General features: G+C 33.4%; 1 protein-coding gene across 1 annotated transcript; it reads left to right on the top strand.

The window, feature by feature from the left end:
* The first annotated feature begins 2,526 nt into the window (after positions 1–2,526).
* Positions 2,527–9,827, top strand: LOC148606392 (uncharacterized). Its single transcript, XM_088545390.1, has 5 exons — positions 2,527–2,686; positions 5,818–6,019; positions 7,165–7,304; positions 8,080–8,124; positions 9,026–9,827. Exons 1-5 carry the CDS (start codon positions 2,626–2,628, stop codon positions 9,304–9,306), a joined length of 729 nt encoding a protein of 242 aa, XP_088401516.1. The 5' UTR covers positions 2,527–2,625; the 3' UTR covers positions 9,307–9,827.
* The last annotated feature ends 5,669 nt before the right edge of the window (positions 9,828–15,496 follow it).

Raw genomic sequence — 15,496 nt, 5'->3', positions numbered from 1 at the left:
TATGAGATGACATCACAACAGTCTGTCAAGCAACTTCTGTTTTCCTATTTTTTCCTGATTTTAAGCAGTTCTTGATTTTTTTCTGATTTGTCTAAAGAAACTCTTGATAACCTAATTTTGAACTTTTCATCCACTATTAAAAAATCAAGTGTTGAATTAATTTAATAATTTACCTTTTTGTATGCAAGAAACTAATGATGTTCGACACAAAAATGCCTAAGTAAGTCTGTTTAATCTTAAAATATTTTCTAGTACTGATTAATTGCTTAGTGGAGAAGGGGTGATACAAGTTCTCATTGGCCTATAATACAACTGAAAATTAATCTTGAAGTGATGAAAGATTTAACTGTGAACTTGGACACTTGAAGTTATCACTAATAAGAAAAAGTATAAACTTCTAATAATTTTTTGCATTAAAAGGACAAAAGAATTGCTTGAAGTTTACTGAAACTGAGATATTGTCAATTTTGTACTTTTTTTATCACTTTATGGTTGTACGTTTGGCAAGAAAATGGAGTTCACACCCATGAAATAACTTCATATTTAGTGCATACATTCATTATTATGTAAAATAACTTCCACAACAGCTTGCCATATGAAAGTTTATACCATTCAGAATATTATGTATATACTTTTCTGCAGTAAAGCACGTTTTGAGAATAGAAAATTAAAATAATTAACAAAATATTGGGATCTTGAACTTGTGGAGTTCAAAATCACGGAGTCAAATGTGAAATTTTGTAAAAATAAGCAGTGTACAATTTTTGTACAGAATAAAAACATGTCATATGGTTGTTTGATGTACATTCAACAATGAATAAATGTCTATCTTTTAATTTACTGAATTTCGACTTACTAGGAAAATCTCGTGTATTTAATATGGGACACCAACGCCCCCACCCCAGCTTGTCTGGCAAATCAGCCGTTGGATGTCAGAGCAATCTCGGACTACTCAAGAGGAGGGGATAGATCATAATGAAAAGGGGAACCAAAATTTCTATAAGATGAAACTTAACTGTGCTAATGCTTCCTGACGCAATCTAATCCTACAATGTAAGAGATTCGAATTCCGTTCCTCCATACTGCAACTACCAAGTGTTTATAGAGAGAGTCGCCCAACATTTACATGTAGGAGCGTGTTTTTAGTTGTTCTATGATTTGCAACAGTTTGTAGATAGTATCACACTTTTAAAAATTCTTTTTTATTGCAATAATTTCTACAGATTATTAGTTCAAAATCAAGAATTGTATCTTTATATGATCCAGTTTCAAAGATGATTCAAGAAAATAGCTTGCTAGATAAGCTCAAGCGTTGCTGGTGTAGCAGTCATCTTATCAAAGCAAGTTTTCATCTGTTCATCTTGAACAAACAGTGTATAATTCTTAAATTTGGTTGCTGTTGATTAGTGATACTTCGTGAAAATAAATCTTAAATAGTGGTTGTTTTAATTTTCCGGCATGTCGTAGCTATATACATGTACATGTATATAGTCACACACACACACAACAATACTGCATTGTATCCGTTTTCAATCTTTCTTTCTCATTTAATAATGTATAGTCATAACGTGGAATTTTAAAAATGCAAAAGCTCCTCGATTTTGTAGTTTCCAAACTTTAAAAAATGAAAGCAAAATGAATAGTTCCCGGGACGGATCCAGTATTTTAGATTAAGTGGTGGGCAAAGTTAAAATTTCGGCGAGCGGAGCGGGGCGAAAAATTTTTTAGGTTAAATTTTTGAAATATTCTTCTAGAGTGGGTGCAATGTAGATATCTTTTGTGGTAAAATTAGAGAAATTAAAGTTTCAACCTAAAACCGCCTAAATCTACCCCTGACAACCTATGCGCACGCCCACCACGCCCCCCTGAGTCCGCCCCTGAGTTCATCGTTTCATCTACCAATAAGGAACAATTCATTGTTTCATCTACCAATAAGGAACAGTTCATCGTTTCATCTACCAATAAGGAACAATTCATCGTTTCATTAACCAATAAGCCGGGACAGTTCTTCGTTTCATCTACCAATAAGGAAGAGTTCATTGTTCCATCTACCGGTAGAACAAAAGTACAGCTGCCCTAGCTCATAAGCAAACATAAAAAAGAATCTATTACTGCCACTCACATTGACGTTAACGGTTAAAGAAACGCCAACGTCGGTTGCTGCTAAAAAAAATCGGTGCTTGTGCGTATCACAAATTCATAAAAACATCTCACAATGTGAGAATATATGTCATATATGTCTAAAGAAGTAGTTCATGAGAGCATAACAAAACACATACAAGTCTTCCATAAAATACGATGACAGTGAGTGTTGTTTACTTAAGAAAGTTACACTCTCTTTTCCATATTTTTTAATTTTTTTTCTCTCACTTTTACAAAATTTAAGTGTGTTTGTAATTACTTTTAAAAGATTGTTCATGTAATTTTCTATCAAAACCTACGCCTTTTGACGAATACAGAAACGTTCCTCAGGTTTAACTAAGTAAACCTTGTTTAGCGGGAAAGATTTGTCATCGGAAACATTTGTAAGAATTTTCGGAAACATGAAGCAAGTGTTCAAGTACCTCCCTCCTTGTGATGACACGTAAACATGCCTAGGATGTTTGTAAATAACTTTATTGTGTAATGTGTAAATGTTTCACCATGCTAGGATCATTTATTGTCGTTGTACTATTCCAACTTCTTGGTAAGTCCGAATGATTCTTATTTTTTGCAACGTAATAGTGGTATCATTTACCAAAATTTCGGTCCACTCGAATCATGGGGTTTGATTTCAATTGAATTGGTTGTTTAAGGCCTGAGGTTATTCTCGTCACTCCTTACAAAGTATTGCATCTAGAAATTTTGCCTACAGAGACAACATCATAAACAGCACCACAAAACTTTGCATACATGTGAAATCTAATGCTTACATCTAACAAAGGTCTACCTTATATATTGTGTTTGATTAAAATTTTGAACATTTGTCAATTTAAAATATTTTATATGAAATGCTGAACAGTGGACGAGGTACTTGTGTCTTGTTAAGAGTTTTTTTTAAAGAGTCGTGACTGGCTCAATAACCCGAAGGTCTGAAAAAAAATCAACCAACCAACAAACAAACACTGACAACTTAAAAACTGAATTCAAAAAGCTGAAAACGTAAAAAATGATTGACCACAACAAACAAAAATATATACTTCCATCTACAAAACAAGAAAGCTGACGGCCTACACAGTTGCAGTAGACAATTTAAGGAGTTAGACCTAGGGTAAGAGACAACTGGAAAAGAATCACTGGAAGGTTTGTATTCAGCATTTTACATCAATCTCATGTAAGGATCTAAGTAACTTGGGTTGATTTTATTCTGCTTCAAATGAAAGCTTGAGAGGCTTTGGTGAAATTGATTATGATACAAACATATCACTGATTTCAAGAGTTACATGTATGTCCCTAACCCTAGGTCTACCACCTTAAGTCGATAACTTTGCAAGTTTACTGCCACTTAAGATCGCGAAGTTTGTTTTTTTCCATACTAGAAGTAGATACTCGAATGGAATTACAAACCCTTCTGCGTATCCGATTTTTTTTATCAGTGAATCCATCACTCTAAACTTTGCCTTTCAAGTGCCATTACGTGTTCTGATAATGACTATGTCAAAAAACCAAAAGATATGAACACTTGACCCACAGTCTGCTGGATTTGACACATCGTACATTTGTAACAAGAATTAGAAAGAGAATGAGTTGTTAATAGTTCTACATAAGTTCCAATCTGTATAAGAATCAGGCAATGGATGGCACACCATTTTCCCAATTTAGTCATTATTGCCCAAAATATATTCACTACATCTAGAAAAAAAAACGAAAAGCTATTTAAATTTATCCTGAAACATCTGTGAAGAAGATATTTTTTGACTGTTTATATAGGGAAAATATATATTATACCAAACTTGTCTTAGATGTGACATTGCTAAGATTTCAGATTATTTTTTTTACAAACTTAAAGTATAGTTTTGACCTAACTACATCTTAATAGTGTAGGAAAGAGTAATCAAGGAAACCAAGATTCTAGCAGAAATCAAAAGAATGTAATCCAGAGACAAATACTAGACATGGAAAACAGACACACACGACAAAGAACATAAATTATCCTGCAATGAGGTTATTTGTTAAACGAATAAAGGTATACGGTTATTTTTTTGCTGTATCCGTACATTAGCAGGTTATCGACTCTCTGGCTCCTCCCACTCACGTGATCGGCGGAACTACTTTTTTCTGGTATGCGTTAATTAATCATGGCCGAGACCATAGATACGATATAAACAAATTGCGATTGCGTATCCGGTTAATCTTTTTTTTTTTTGGTGTTTTGTTTCGTTTTCACCTGAATGAAATAAAAGATTTTATGTAAACCAAATAATGATTTTGTTTGTATTTTTTTCACGGTCATATATATGGCAAATCCCAAATCTCGTTCAGATTTGATTCATTATCAGTTTGCAGACGACTTCCCCTGTCATTTCAGTCATGTCGGACTCGGAGCCAGAGTGTCCGTCACAATTTAACATTAACTGGTCCCCACTTAAAGAAATTGAAGCATTACAATATGATAAAACTCTTGAAGAGACAAATGACCAGGAAACTGTTATGGCCTTGGATTTATTACTGCCTAAACCCCAAGATAATGAATCAGAGGAACACTACATTATAGATCTGCCCATACAACTGCCTCCTCTTCTACAAAAATCTCAAACAAATATTTAGTTATGTGTATTCGGCTTGGAACGGGGGAAATAGCTCGGCGGAGCCTCGCATTTCCTACCCTTTCCGTCGCCTCATCACATATCTTCAATAATTTTCTACAATGTACCTATATTGTATATATAACCAAAATAATACATACAAAGCAACAAAAAGAAAAAAAAAGAAAAAGAAATGCCAGAAAATTTCCCTGCCCTTTTCAACTAAACATGTCGAATCAATATCTTAATTACGCAAACTTTACAAACACTTTTATTGTTATTTCTGGGGATTATGAGGTAAAAAAACATACCTTGATAATGCAATAAAATCTCTGCGTTTCTTTTCTTGTCATACCTTATACACATTTTGCCTGATTCTTAGAGACGTACTTAAAAGTAACATGTATGTTCCCGTATCTTAATGACTGCTGAAAATTTTATCTAATTTTTAAGACAGTAAGAAAAGAAGTATTTTCACATGCTAATGTATGTGCTTTTAACCCTTAAAATTGTAGAGGTTGAAGAAACATATAAATGCATTGTCGTAAAAATCAGTCGACACTATAACATGCTAAAAATATATTAATGATATTTTAGCACAATAGCGGATGGACTTGCCAAACACTTTCTACGAAAATAACATTGGTACATTCTCCCAAGTCAGGGTTTTGAGTCCACATTCGCGGGGCTCAAAACCCTGACTTGCCATTGGCAGTAATTGTATGTATCTTACACCTCTCTCTCGTTTCATTATTATCATTATTATTACTTGCAATTTGCATAATAATTAAACCCCGCGATAAGCTATTTGACAGGTATGTGAAATTATGCAGTCAAATTATGTTTCGGCGCTAGAATTTGTTCGTGTGTAAATCAAACAATTCATATCATTCCGTTGTGTAATTGTTACCCTTTCACAAAAATTAATAATAATAATAATATTTTTCCATCTTTCATTTGCATGGAGTAACGTTGAAACCTGTAAAAGTGATCCCATTTTCGTATGTAACAAAATAAGCCATTGATATTACATATCTTTGAATGTAATTTTTTTAAATATAAAAATTCATCATAAACTTTATTGTTTTTGTAGAAACACGCGAGATCCTTCGCGATCAGAGCGACATAAAAGTGAAGTCACCCCGTTACCCTGACAACTACCCACCACACTCCAACCAGACATGGCGATTTAGACATCAGTATGGTGTGTGGAGCGTCAATGTCGAGAAATTCAACCTCCAACAGTCCGATAATTGTGTCCGAGACTACTTAGAAATATCAGAAATCAGAAATAGGTAACGTATTCTAGATTTCAAAACATTATGCTCAAAATGAAGAAAACCGAATAATCATACTTTATAAGGACCCTTCTACAACAAATGCACCATCGTAAAACCTATATACAAAATAAGTAAATACTTTTACAACATATCTTCTACAAGTGTAAACACACCTTTAAGGAAGCTCTAAAATGCCCCGACTACAAAAGTAATAAAATTCACGGTAATAGAACGATACAAATTCTTCAAGAAATCTATACCTAATATTGGAAATATTTTTAAATATAAATGAACCTGATATATATTTTAATATATCTCAGAAAATTAATGATGGTGATGTCAAACAATGCGAACTGATATGATTTTTTTTTCTTCATCTTAGAGATGACTTATTTTAAAATCAATCATCAATATGCTAGATAGTTATGTTGTTTTTTTCCCGCCAGAAAACACTTATAACGACCTCAATTGTCAGTTCGATGTGAATCCGAATTTTAGGAGCACATCGGATGAACTCGTTCAACATTTTGATTAAAATGATAATCGGAAATGTTTTAAAAAGTACTACTTACCTGGTCCATGCTCCCAGTTTTTAGTGGAGTCCGATTTGCTCGTTTATTTTTGTTACTTTGTGTGTATTATTTTGGCTGTTTTATGTTCTTTGTTGTACGTGTCTGTTTTCCATGTCTGGTTTTTGTCCCTGGATTTCATTCTTTTGATTTCCGCTAGAATCTTGGTTCCCGTAATTACTATCTTGTACACTATCAAGATGTAGTTAGGTCAAACGTATACTTTAGTAAAAGAAATTGAATAGTCTAAAATCTTAGCAAAGTCACATCTAAGGCAAGTTTGTTATAATATATATACGTTTGTCCTCTATTGACAGAGCTCTAAATGGGCGTGATAGTTATATAGTGCAAGGGCAAGTAACACTAACTCTTTTATAATCGTATAATGCATCATTCAATTTTAACCTATAATAAGTAGAACTAGCATAATTTCAAGCTTGTATGAAATTAATCAAAATTTAATCCAAAGGTTCTATGCCGCTTTCAAAGTACCAAAGTTTTTTGTTCGTCTTTGTTTAATTTTGTATGACTAAGCTATGGTCTACATGCTATATCTTAGTATTGTAAGAGAGAACTTAATAATTATTTCAGACATAATGAAAAACATTGCGGTGTTAAAACCGGAAGTCTTTACATTTCATTGGGCCCAGAAATAGTCCTTAATTTTGTGTCAGATGGATCTGAACAGCGGACTGGGTTTCATTTGGAGGTCTATCATTTTAACAGAAAAGGTATATGTTTACAATTTCAGATGTAACACGATTTCTGATTGTATAAAAAAATGTCGATCATCTCATAGACCGAATTTTGTTATTTGACTATATATATGACGTCAACAACTTTCTTTAATGAATTACTCGTTGAATTTTGATACAAAAATTAAATTATTAGGGATGAATGTTACATTTTTTTCGATCTAATTGAAATAACCTCAATGCCCGTGGTGTGGTGCACACTTGAAAATAACCTGCTACGCACCATGTGATTGGGGTTATTTCTTCATAGACCGAAAAATTAAAACAGTCAATCCTTAAATGTACCTGTAAATTTGTGTCACTTTTAATAATTTATAGTCAATGTATATTTCATATTATTCAGATTGATTGATTGTTGGGGTTTAACGCCCGAGCAGCAATCTATACAAGTTATCCACTGGATAAGTGTGGTTCGATCTGTACAAGATACACTGGATAAGTGTTGCAAATCTATACAAGTTATCTACTGGATAAGTGTAGTTGAAACTGTACAAGGTATCCACTGGATAAGTGTAGTTGAAACTGTACAAGGTATCCACTGGATAAGCGTAGTTCAATCTGTACAAGTTATTAAGGGGATAAATATTGACCCAATTGTTAAAGTTTTGAGTTTGAACAACGGGGTCAAGATGATAATTTTTTTTCTTTGGTGGCAACATCTACTAAATTGTTAGAAAAAAAATAATGATCATCAATGAAAAACAACACAACCAAATTATAGTTCATCAACTTTTTTTTATTTTGTTTTAAGAGGATGTTGAAAGCGGCCTTGCAGATATAAAAGCGCAAAAGAAAGGTTGGTATTACAAAAAATGCACGACAGATGTATAGTATTGTATATTATTTAATATACAAACAAAATAGCGATAAAATGTATTACGATACAAAATAATAGTAATGATATAGAATAAAAAAAACTAAAAAAAAACGAAATCATACTAATTATGCACAGAAAAAAGCGAAATCAAATCTTAAAACACCAGGGACGTAAAGACTAAGCAATGAAAACAAAAATACATATGGTGATAATAAGGAAATCTAATTACAAAGCATTGTAGAATTTCGTTAAATCTCTTATTTCATTGAAGACTAATTTGTTACGCGAGCTATACGTAGTCCTTTTCTCCGTCTAAAGGCGTCCAATGATTCACTTCGTTTTCAGCAACGTCCATAGACATGCATGTGCGCAGGTCTGTGCCATTCATTTTCGTTGGGCTGAAACTAAAAAAAAATCGTTTATAGGATTGCATTGAATATTGGTATAAAGCTCCAGCTCGATAAAATGTGCTGGATATGGAGACGTTTAAAAATAGTTTAACCAATTACTTAAGTAGCAGTCTTAATAAAATCAGAAAGGAGGTAAACCCACCAAATTCACTTTAGATAACTTCTGACCGCATGACCAATCTTTGTCATTTGGTAGTTGTATTTTTTAGATAAAAATTATATAGTTCTTGTACGAGATTGACCCTTTGCAAGAATTGTCATTCTTGGTTCGGTTGATCTAAAGAAGAGATGAATGCATGGTTTTGTCAAAAATATATGTACAATTCTAATACAGAAAGGACTATCGTGACGTAAAATTATAATATTCAAAGACAGGGAAAAAACATTGTTCGGTGTTCCTCGAATCACGTCTACCATAGATAAGTCTTAATTTTATATGGGTTGGTACTTAAATGTTTTTTCTATTTCAGCTGCGAAAGCAAGTGTTTACAAAGAAAATGAAAACAAGGTCGTGGATTCTGTAGTATTCTATTCGCTCATAGCGCTGTTTGGCATCGCTACGATCGCTCTCATCGTGTTAGTCACCTACTATATCCATAACAATAGATCAAAACAATTATGGACGACGGACACTAAACAATACCATCAGAATATTGCGTATCATGCACCTATTGCCGTACCAAAGGCACCAAGGAGATACTCGAAATCAAGAGACAATGCAACAGACAGATTACCAACGCGATATGTTTGAGAGGGAAGTAGAGAGTTTTGTTTTTCATAGTCCGTTCAAGGGAAACATAAGTGCAACTGACATTTGAAAAATGGGCAATGGGTGCATTTTCTATGTAAACCATTAGTCTCAGTTGCAATTTAGAATTCTGAGCACAGTTTTGTTTTAGAAAGTAATGGAGAACATTAAATTCATTGTTTTCAATTAAGAAATAAATTACGGAAACTTCATTTTATCATTGTTTTACCACGGGCTGGCCACTTATAATATCGCATTGTTTTACCAAGAGCGATAGCGATGGTTTAATAACGAAATAAATGGTCAACCCGTGGTAAAACAATGATAAAATGGAGTTTCCGTGTTTTATTTCCATTTTGATAGGACTAGTTTCTTCATATTTTTGAATAGACGCAGCATGTGTGTTGCACGAAATGTTGGTCATGTGTTTACACTTTTTTTTACCATGGCTGTGGTCTAAAGAGCTTAAAAGCATGTCTTATTAGAATCACTTTGACTAGAATAAAACATTGTTTGCTGCTGTTTGTCCGCGCGTAGATGTCTCTTACAATAACGTTTAATTCCTTTTAGAGGAATTTTTTTTTTTTGGGGGGGGGGGGGTAGAATTTTAATTTTTTTCACCCTACAACTAATTGAATCCCACCAACACTCTTTACATATGTATGTAAAACTTAAACCACAACAGATTCATTTAAAGAAGTTATATTACACACACAAACATTAATAAGGTGCATGTTTTTTTTTCTGACTTGTGAACTCTCCCCAGTCAGGTATAAAATTTTAAAACAAATGAACATTTCAAAAACAATCCCATTGTTTTGCAAAACCAGACATGAATAAAACAAATCTTGATATAGGGAAATAGAAACTGTAAAGAAAATGCATATTATCAGCTGTATCGTACATGATGTACGGATAAGACGACCACGATTTATGTGTTGGAGTTAAATAATTGGGTGAACAATGACAACATTGTATATAACTACAACAGAAAACAGAAATAAAACAATCAGTTTATGATTAAATGACAAATTAAATTTGTCTTCCCAGTATTACGAACTAACGAAACAGCAATGAACATTTATTGATCAAGATCACTAAAGGGAATCATCTAGATTTAAAAGTACGGATGTACGTACCGCCACGTTACAAAACACAGAATTTTCCAAGGTTATTCATTTCTGACCTTATTCACGACTGACAATGTAAACACAACAAAACATGAATTCAAAAGAACTGAATATTGGCAAAAATATTGCAGGATAAAAATAGAAACATTTTTTTTGTTTGTTTTTTGTTGGGGTTTAACGTCCGAGCAGCAATATTTCAGCTATATTCAGACGAAAAATAGAGACATAGGCGATCTACATACACAGCGTAGAATATGATACAAATACATAAAAAATGAAACAAGATATCACACAAAAAATAAAAGCACAATCACAATGAGTATTTACAAGAAATCGTGAGTCACATAAGGTGCTTCGGGAGGATAAGTATGCTCTGCAGCACCCATCACATTGCAAATGGTTGTCAATCTTATAAGACGTGAAATCTAACCGAAGATATTTGGTCTCATCTTTGAGATAGAAACTTTACATCGGCCAATTAACTAGTAATGACGACCATGAAATGACGTAGTGATGAAATCAACAAAGTACGAAACAAAGTTTGACAGTATCACTGTTAAAAGGAAGTCCGTGTACAAATCATATGCTCAACAATAACGAATCAACTGAAATTTATATTCCATAGACTGGATTGATTGATTAATTGTCGGGGTTTAACGCCCAAGCAGCAATATGCAATATTTCAGCTATATTCAGGCGATGAACATGAAATGGATGATAAAATGAACATAAAATTATAATGATGATGATGATGATGATGAAATAAAAAAAAAGAAAGAACGGAGGGTCGACAAATTTTGATTGCCACAAGAAAATAGGAAGGATGGGCAGGGTTGGGCAATTTAGCCTTCTGTGGCGGATCGCAAAGGTTCCTACTCTTATCGAATACCACAGCAGGACTCTTTAACGGGCGAGGAAAGTGGCATCTTTCCCAACACGGTACACCACTATGGTTTGCGGTCAGGTTTTCCGTATTATAGCATGACAACCCCAGCATGTAACACGCCTGGGGTACCCCATTCCACTACCTGGGGCACACAACCCTGTTGCTCTGTTGGCAGAGCGGCCTAGTCCCCAGTCAGAGTTTCTGAACACTATGTAATCGCCTTTTACGACAAGCTTAGCGCTGCTGTAGGCCTATTCTTTTGACACCCGGCGTGAGTTTGATATTAATATAAGTGTAATCAAAATTGTTTGGGAAAATCATTGATTATCTGTTTTTAAACGAATTTCAACAATTGAAAATTACAATCTTACAAATATTGTTCTTTCCACGTTGGAATAGCCAGAATATGAAATTTTAAAATGTTGGAATAGCCATTGAAATGGTAAACCGTATTTAATTCATTCAAGAGAGGTATAAATGGTTCGTACCTCAAACAAAAATTAATAATTAGATGTTGCACACATCAAACCATTGTTGTCTATACCTCTCATCAGACAAAAATCTTCCTGTTATGAAGACCCCACTCATTCATTTCTGTCCAACATGAAAAAATGGTACAAGTCATCGTGCAAAATTACTGTACCAAATATCTATGCATTAATGCATACATTACTATATCGAGAAGTGGTTAAGCAACCAGCCTGAAAAATGGAGACACGCTTTCAGGCACCATGCGAAATAAATTTACCAAATATCTAAGCATTTTCTGCAACAGAAGCTAAGATATATGCTACAGAAAAATATAACGGACGGACAGGCAAGGTCATCGAAGTATATAGCCCCTCTCATTGGAGTGGGGGTATGATTAAGTTTTTGTGTGTTGTTGAAAAAGTTACAGTGAAAGGTTCAAGTCGGAAGTATATATATATATATATATATATATATATATATATATATATATATATATATATATATATATATATATATATTTTTATGAGAAGCGCATTAAATTGATATAAAATATGCTTATTTAAGTTTTCTATAAATTTGGCGTATAACAGAAAGAAGCAGTTCAAACACCATCGAAAAGGGATTGAATGCAGGAAGAGCAGTTCAAACTTTTCACAAGACAACCATCTCCCTGCTCTCTACAGTTTGCCAAATATAGAATGAGACGATGCTAAATCAAAAATCTTCAGGATTTTATATTGTCGAAATTTCCAAATGAATCGTGATGGTGTAGTTGTGGATATTTGTTTTAATAATTTTAATAGCGTGTTTACAGTTTCCCCTTTTAGTAATGTAATTCTACTTAAGTACATGTCTTTGTAAGAATCACGCAAAATCTGAAAAATGTGATGCACCCCGAAAAAGGTTACATATTTTTATTTTTGTAATTAAGTTGTTTTATGGGTCTATACTATGAAATTTGTAATTAACATTGAAAATCCAATAGATTCTGGTCTCACTAACCACTTCTAACGTTTCCATTACTTTACATGTTAAAAAAATAATTTTCAAAGTCTCACTGTGAGTTTCCAGGACAAATGACATCTTAAAGTTGCATACCGTTGCGAAGCTTGGAAAATAAGGCTTCCAAAATCATGATGCTAATGGTACGATGATTGTAGAAATTCTTCACAAAATTTACTTGAATAAATAATACTGAAAATCCACATTTTTACCTGTTCTGCTGACAGCATGGAGGCAAATTACTCACACATGTAAACAATATTCATACACTTTTGTAGTTAATTATATATATGATTTTAAAGTACACATTCCCAGCTTTATTTTGACTACTTTTAATCATAATACACACAATTAATGCACTTACAATGCATATGTCTAGGTTCAGTGTGTTTTTGGTACTACATGGAGGGGGGGGGGCTTGACCATTTGACCCGGAAGTGGTTAGTGAGACCTCTATTGTATTTGAGTGTCATTTATAGAGTTATCCCCCTTAATTTTGAAATATATTCTATATCATTTTATCTCCTAAGAACACGGGTTATATGAAAAATTGAATGTTTATTTCGGCTTACTATGGCAATTCAAACAAAATTTCAAAATAAAAATATGTAGATGTATCGGGCGTCGGAAGAAATACGAATTAAAGTTCCAACAGTTTATTTCCAGAGTTATAATGCCATGTCGGAGAAGTACGTAAAAACTGAAAAAGACAGAGAGAAAAGTTGTTTACAATTCGATCAAGACAAAATTTATGAAAGTTATGTATGAAACACGAATTTATACGAATGTAAAATGTATGAAATAAAGATTACTTCTATGAGCCATTTATGAGACTCCGTGTCTCTCTCACATGTACAACGTTTTTAACCTATGAATCACATTTTGCATGATTCTTAGCTGGAGTGTACTTAAGTAAGGGTACAATGACTAAACTCGACACCAGAAGTCAGACCGAACTTGCAGACAAATCTGTACATACTGATTTGACACGGAAATTGGTACTTCTGTCAATGTTATTGTTTTTGTTTGTATGAATTCATGAACTCCCAGTTCTCTAAGGATACAGGAACCAATAGGCATTGTTCTAAACGTGCAGATAGTCACGTACGCTGTTACCTAGCAGCCGCTCCAGACAGAAGACAAAACAATAGCATGATAAATAATGCGAAGTAAACTAGTTCATATTCCAAAAATAAACCACAAAAAGACAAAGTCAATCATGGTATAAATCATATTTACCATGTTGATGAAAAGTAATATACATTGACTGCAGTTGAACGAGATCAATATGAGGTTTTATGGAGCAGAGTACAACAATATTGAACGAGGCAATTACAATTTCATTGACGGTGGTTGCTCATGCCACGTACTTTCATAAATTTAGCTCGAGAGTGCAGTATGATACTATATTGCACAGAAACATATTTTTGCTAATCAATATGTTAGAAAATGAAATATCACGTGTACTGCTTCTGACCAATAGAAAAAGAGTAAACAGAGCCTTATTTAATAATAATTTAAATTTTGTTTTTGATGCACCTAATATCAAAACTTGCTACAAAAAACAACCAAGTAACGCATAAAAACATTGATATTCACCCAAAGCGAAACCCTTTAACTTTTTCTGACGAACGTTACACATACATAGATTTTCGTGCACCACTTGATTTCTCATGCAAAGCAAACCTAACGTTATAATGTAATTTAAAAAAAGCCTTGTAAGAAAACTGAATTAATTTTTACTATTATTCTATCCCTGCTTCATGCAAGTAATACAAATGAATTTATTTCACACCATCCGTTTACTTTGCGATGTAACGAACAATGAGCCCCGGTTAAGCTCGTTTGTTTCAAGCCTACACTATTGTAGGTTCTAATGAAATACATGTATTATTCCAACTCAAGCTAACAGACGTCAAGGGAAACATTTTTGGCACATATTTATTTTATAAGACTACTGAAACAAACTAATTTTCTATAATATGGAAAGAGCATTCTTACTGTAATAATTTTCTATGGGAAATATTATTGTCTTATACAGACACTATTACAAAAAAGTTTTTTCGTATTATTTAAAATGTATTTTGAATCTCGTTTAACTGAACACATTTTTTTTGTATGAAGTCACTATTCATCAACCTTTTCTGGATTTCGAAATAGACAGTTACGATATAAATTACAATTTTGTAAGGTGTTTTGTTTGTTAATGTATTAGTATGGTGGTACAGAAAAAAGAGTAATCAAGGCAACCAATATTCTAGCGGAAATCAAAAGAATGTAATTCAGGGACAAAGACCAGACATTGAAAACAGATACATACAACAAAGAACATAAAATAACCAAAATAATACATAAAAAGTAACCAAATGAGCAACTCGGACTCCACTAAAGCTGGGAGCTTGGACCAGGTGCACCGGTAGGGTAAGCGTTCTCGGCTTTTCTAGAAACATCCGTCTCTTGTTGTGTTGTCCAAACATTTAAGGTCGTGTCTAATTTATCATCTTTGGAAGCTTTATTATGAACAATCTTTTTCAGAAAATTATTATGGCGTACTTACTAATGCAGTATTTATTCTATATAAAGATAATGAATATGGTGAGTATGTCAAAGATACAATCCAACCGGGATGAAAAATGTTAGCTCAAGGCCACCCATTGCTCTTCAATGAACGACGAGGAAACCCTCACACCACAGGGCAGGATGC

Source organism: Perna viridis, chromosome 9 (assembly GCF_037379345.1).
Source record: "Perna viridis isolate PV_CMFRI_1.1 ecotype Kerala chromosome 9, ASM3737934v1, whole genome shotgun sequence".
Classification (NCBI taxonomy): Eukaryota; Metazoa; Mollusca; class Bivalvia; order Mytilida; family Mytilidae; genus Perna; species Perna viridis.
The sequence above is the reverse complement of the archived record's forward strand: the minus strand, read 5'-3'. Positions and strand labels throughout refer to the sequence as shown.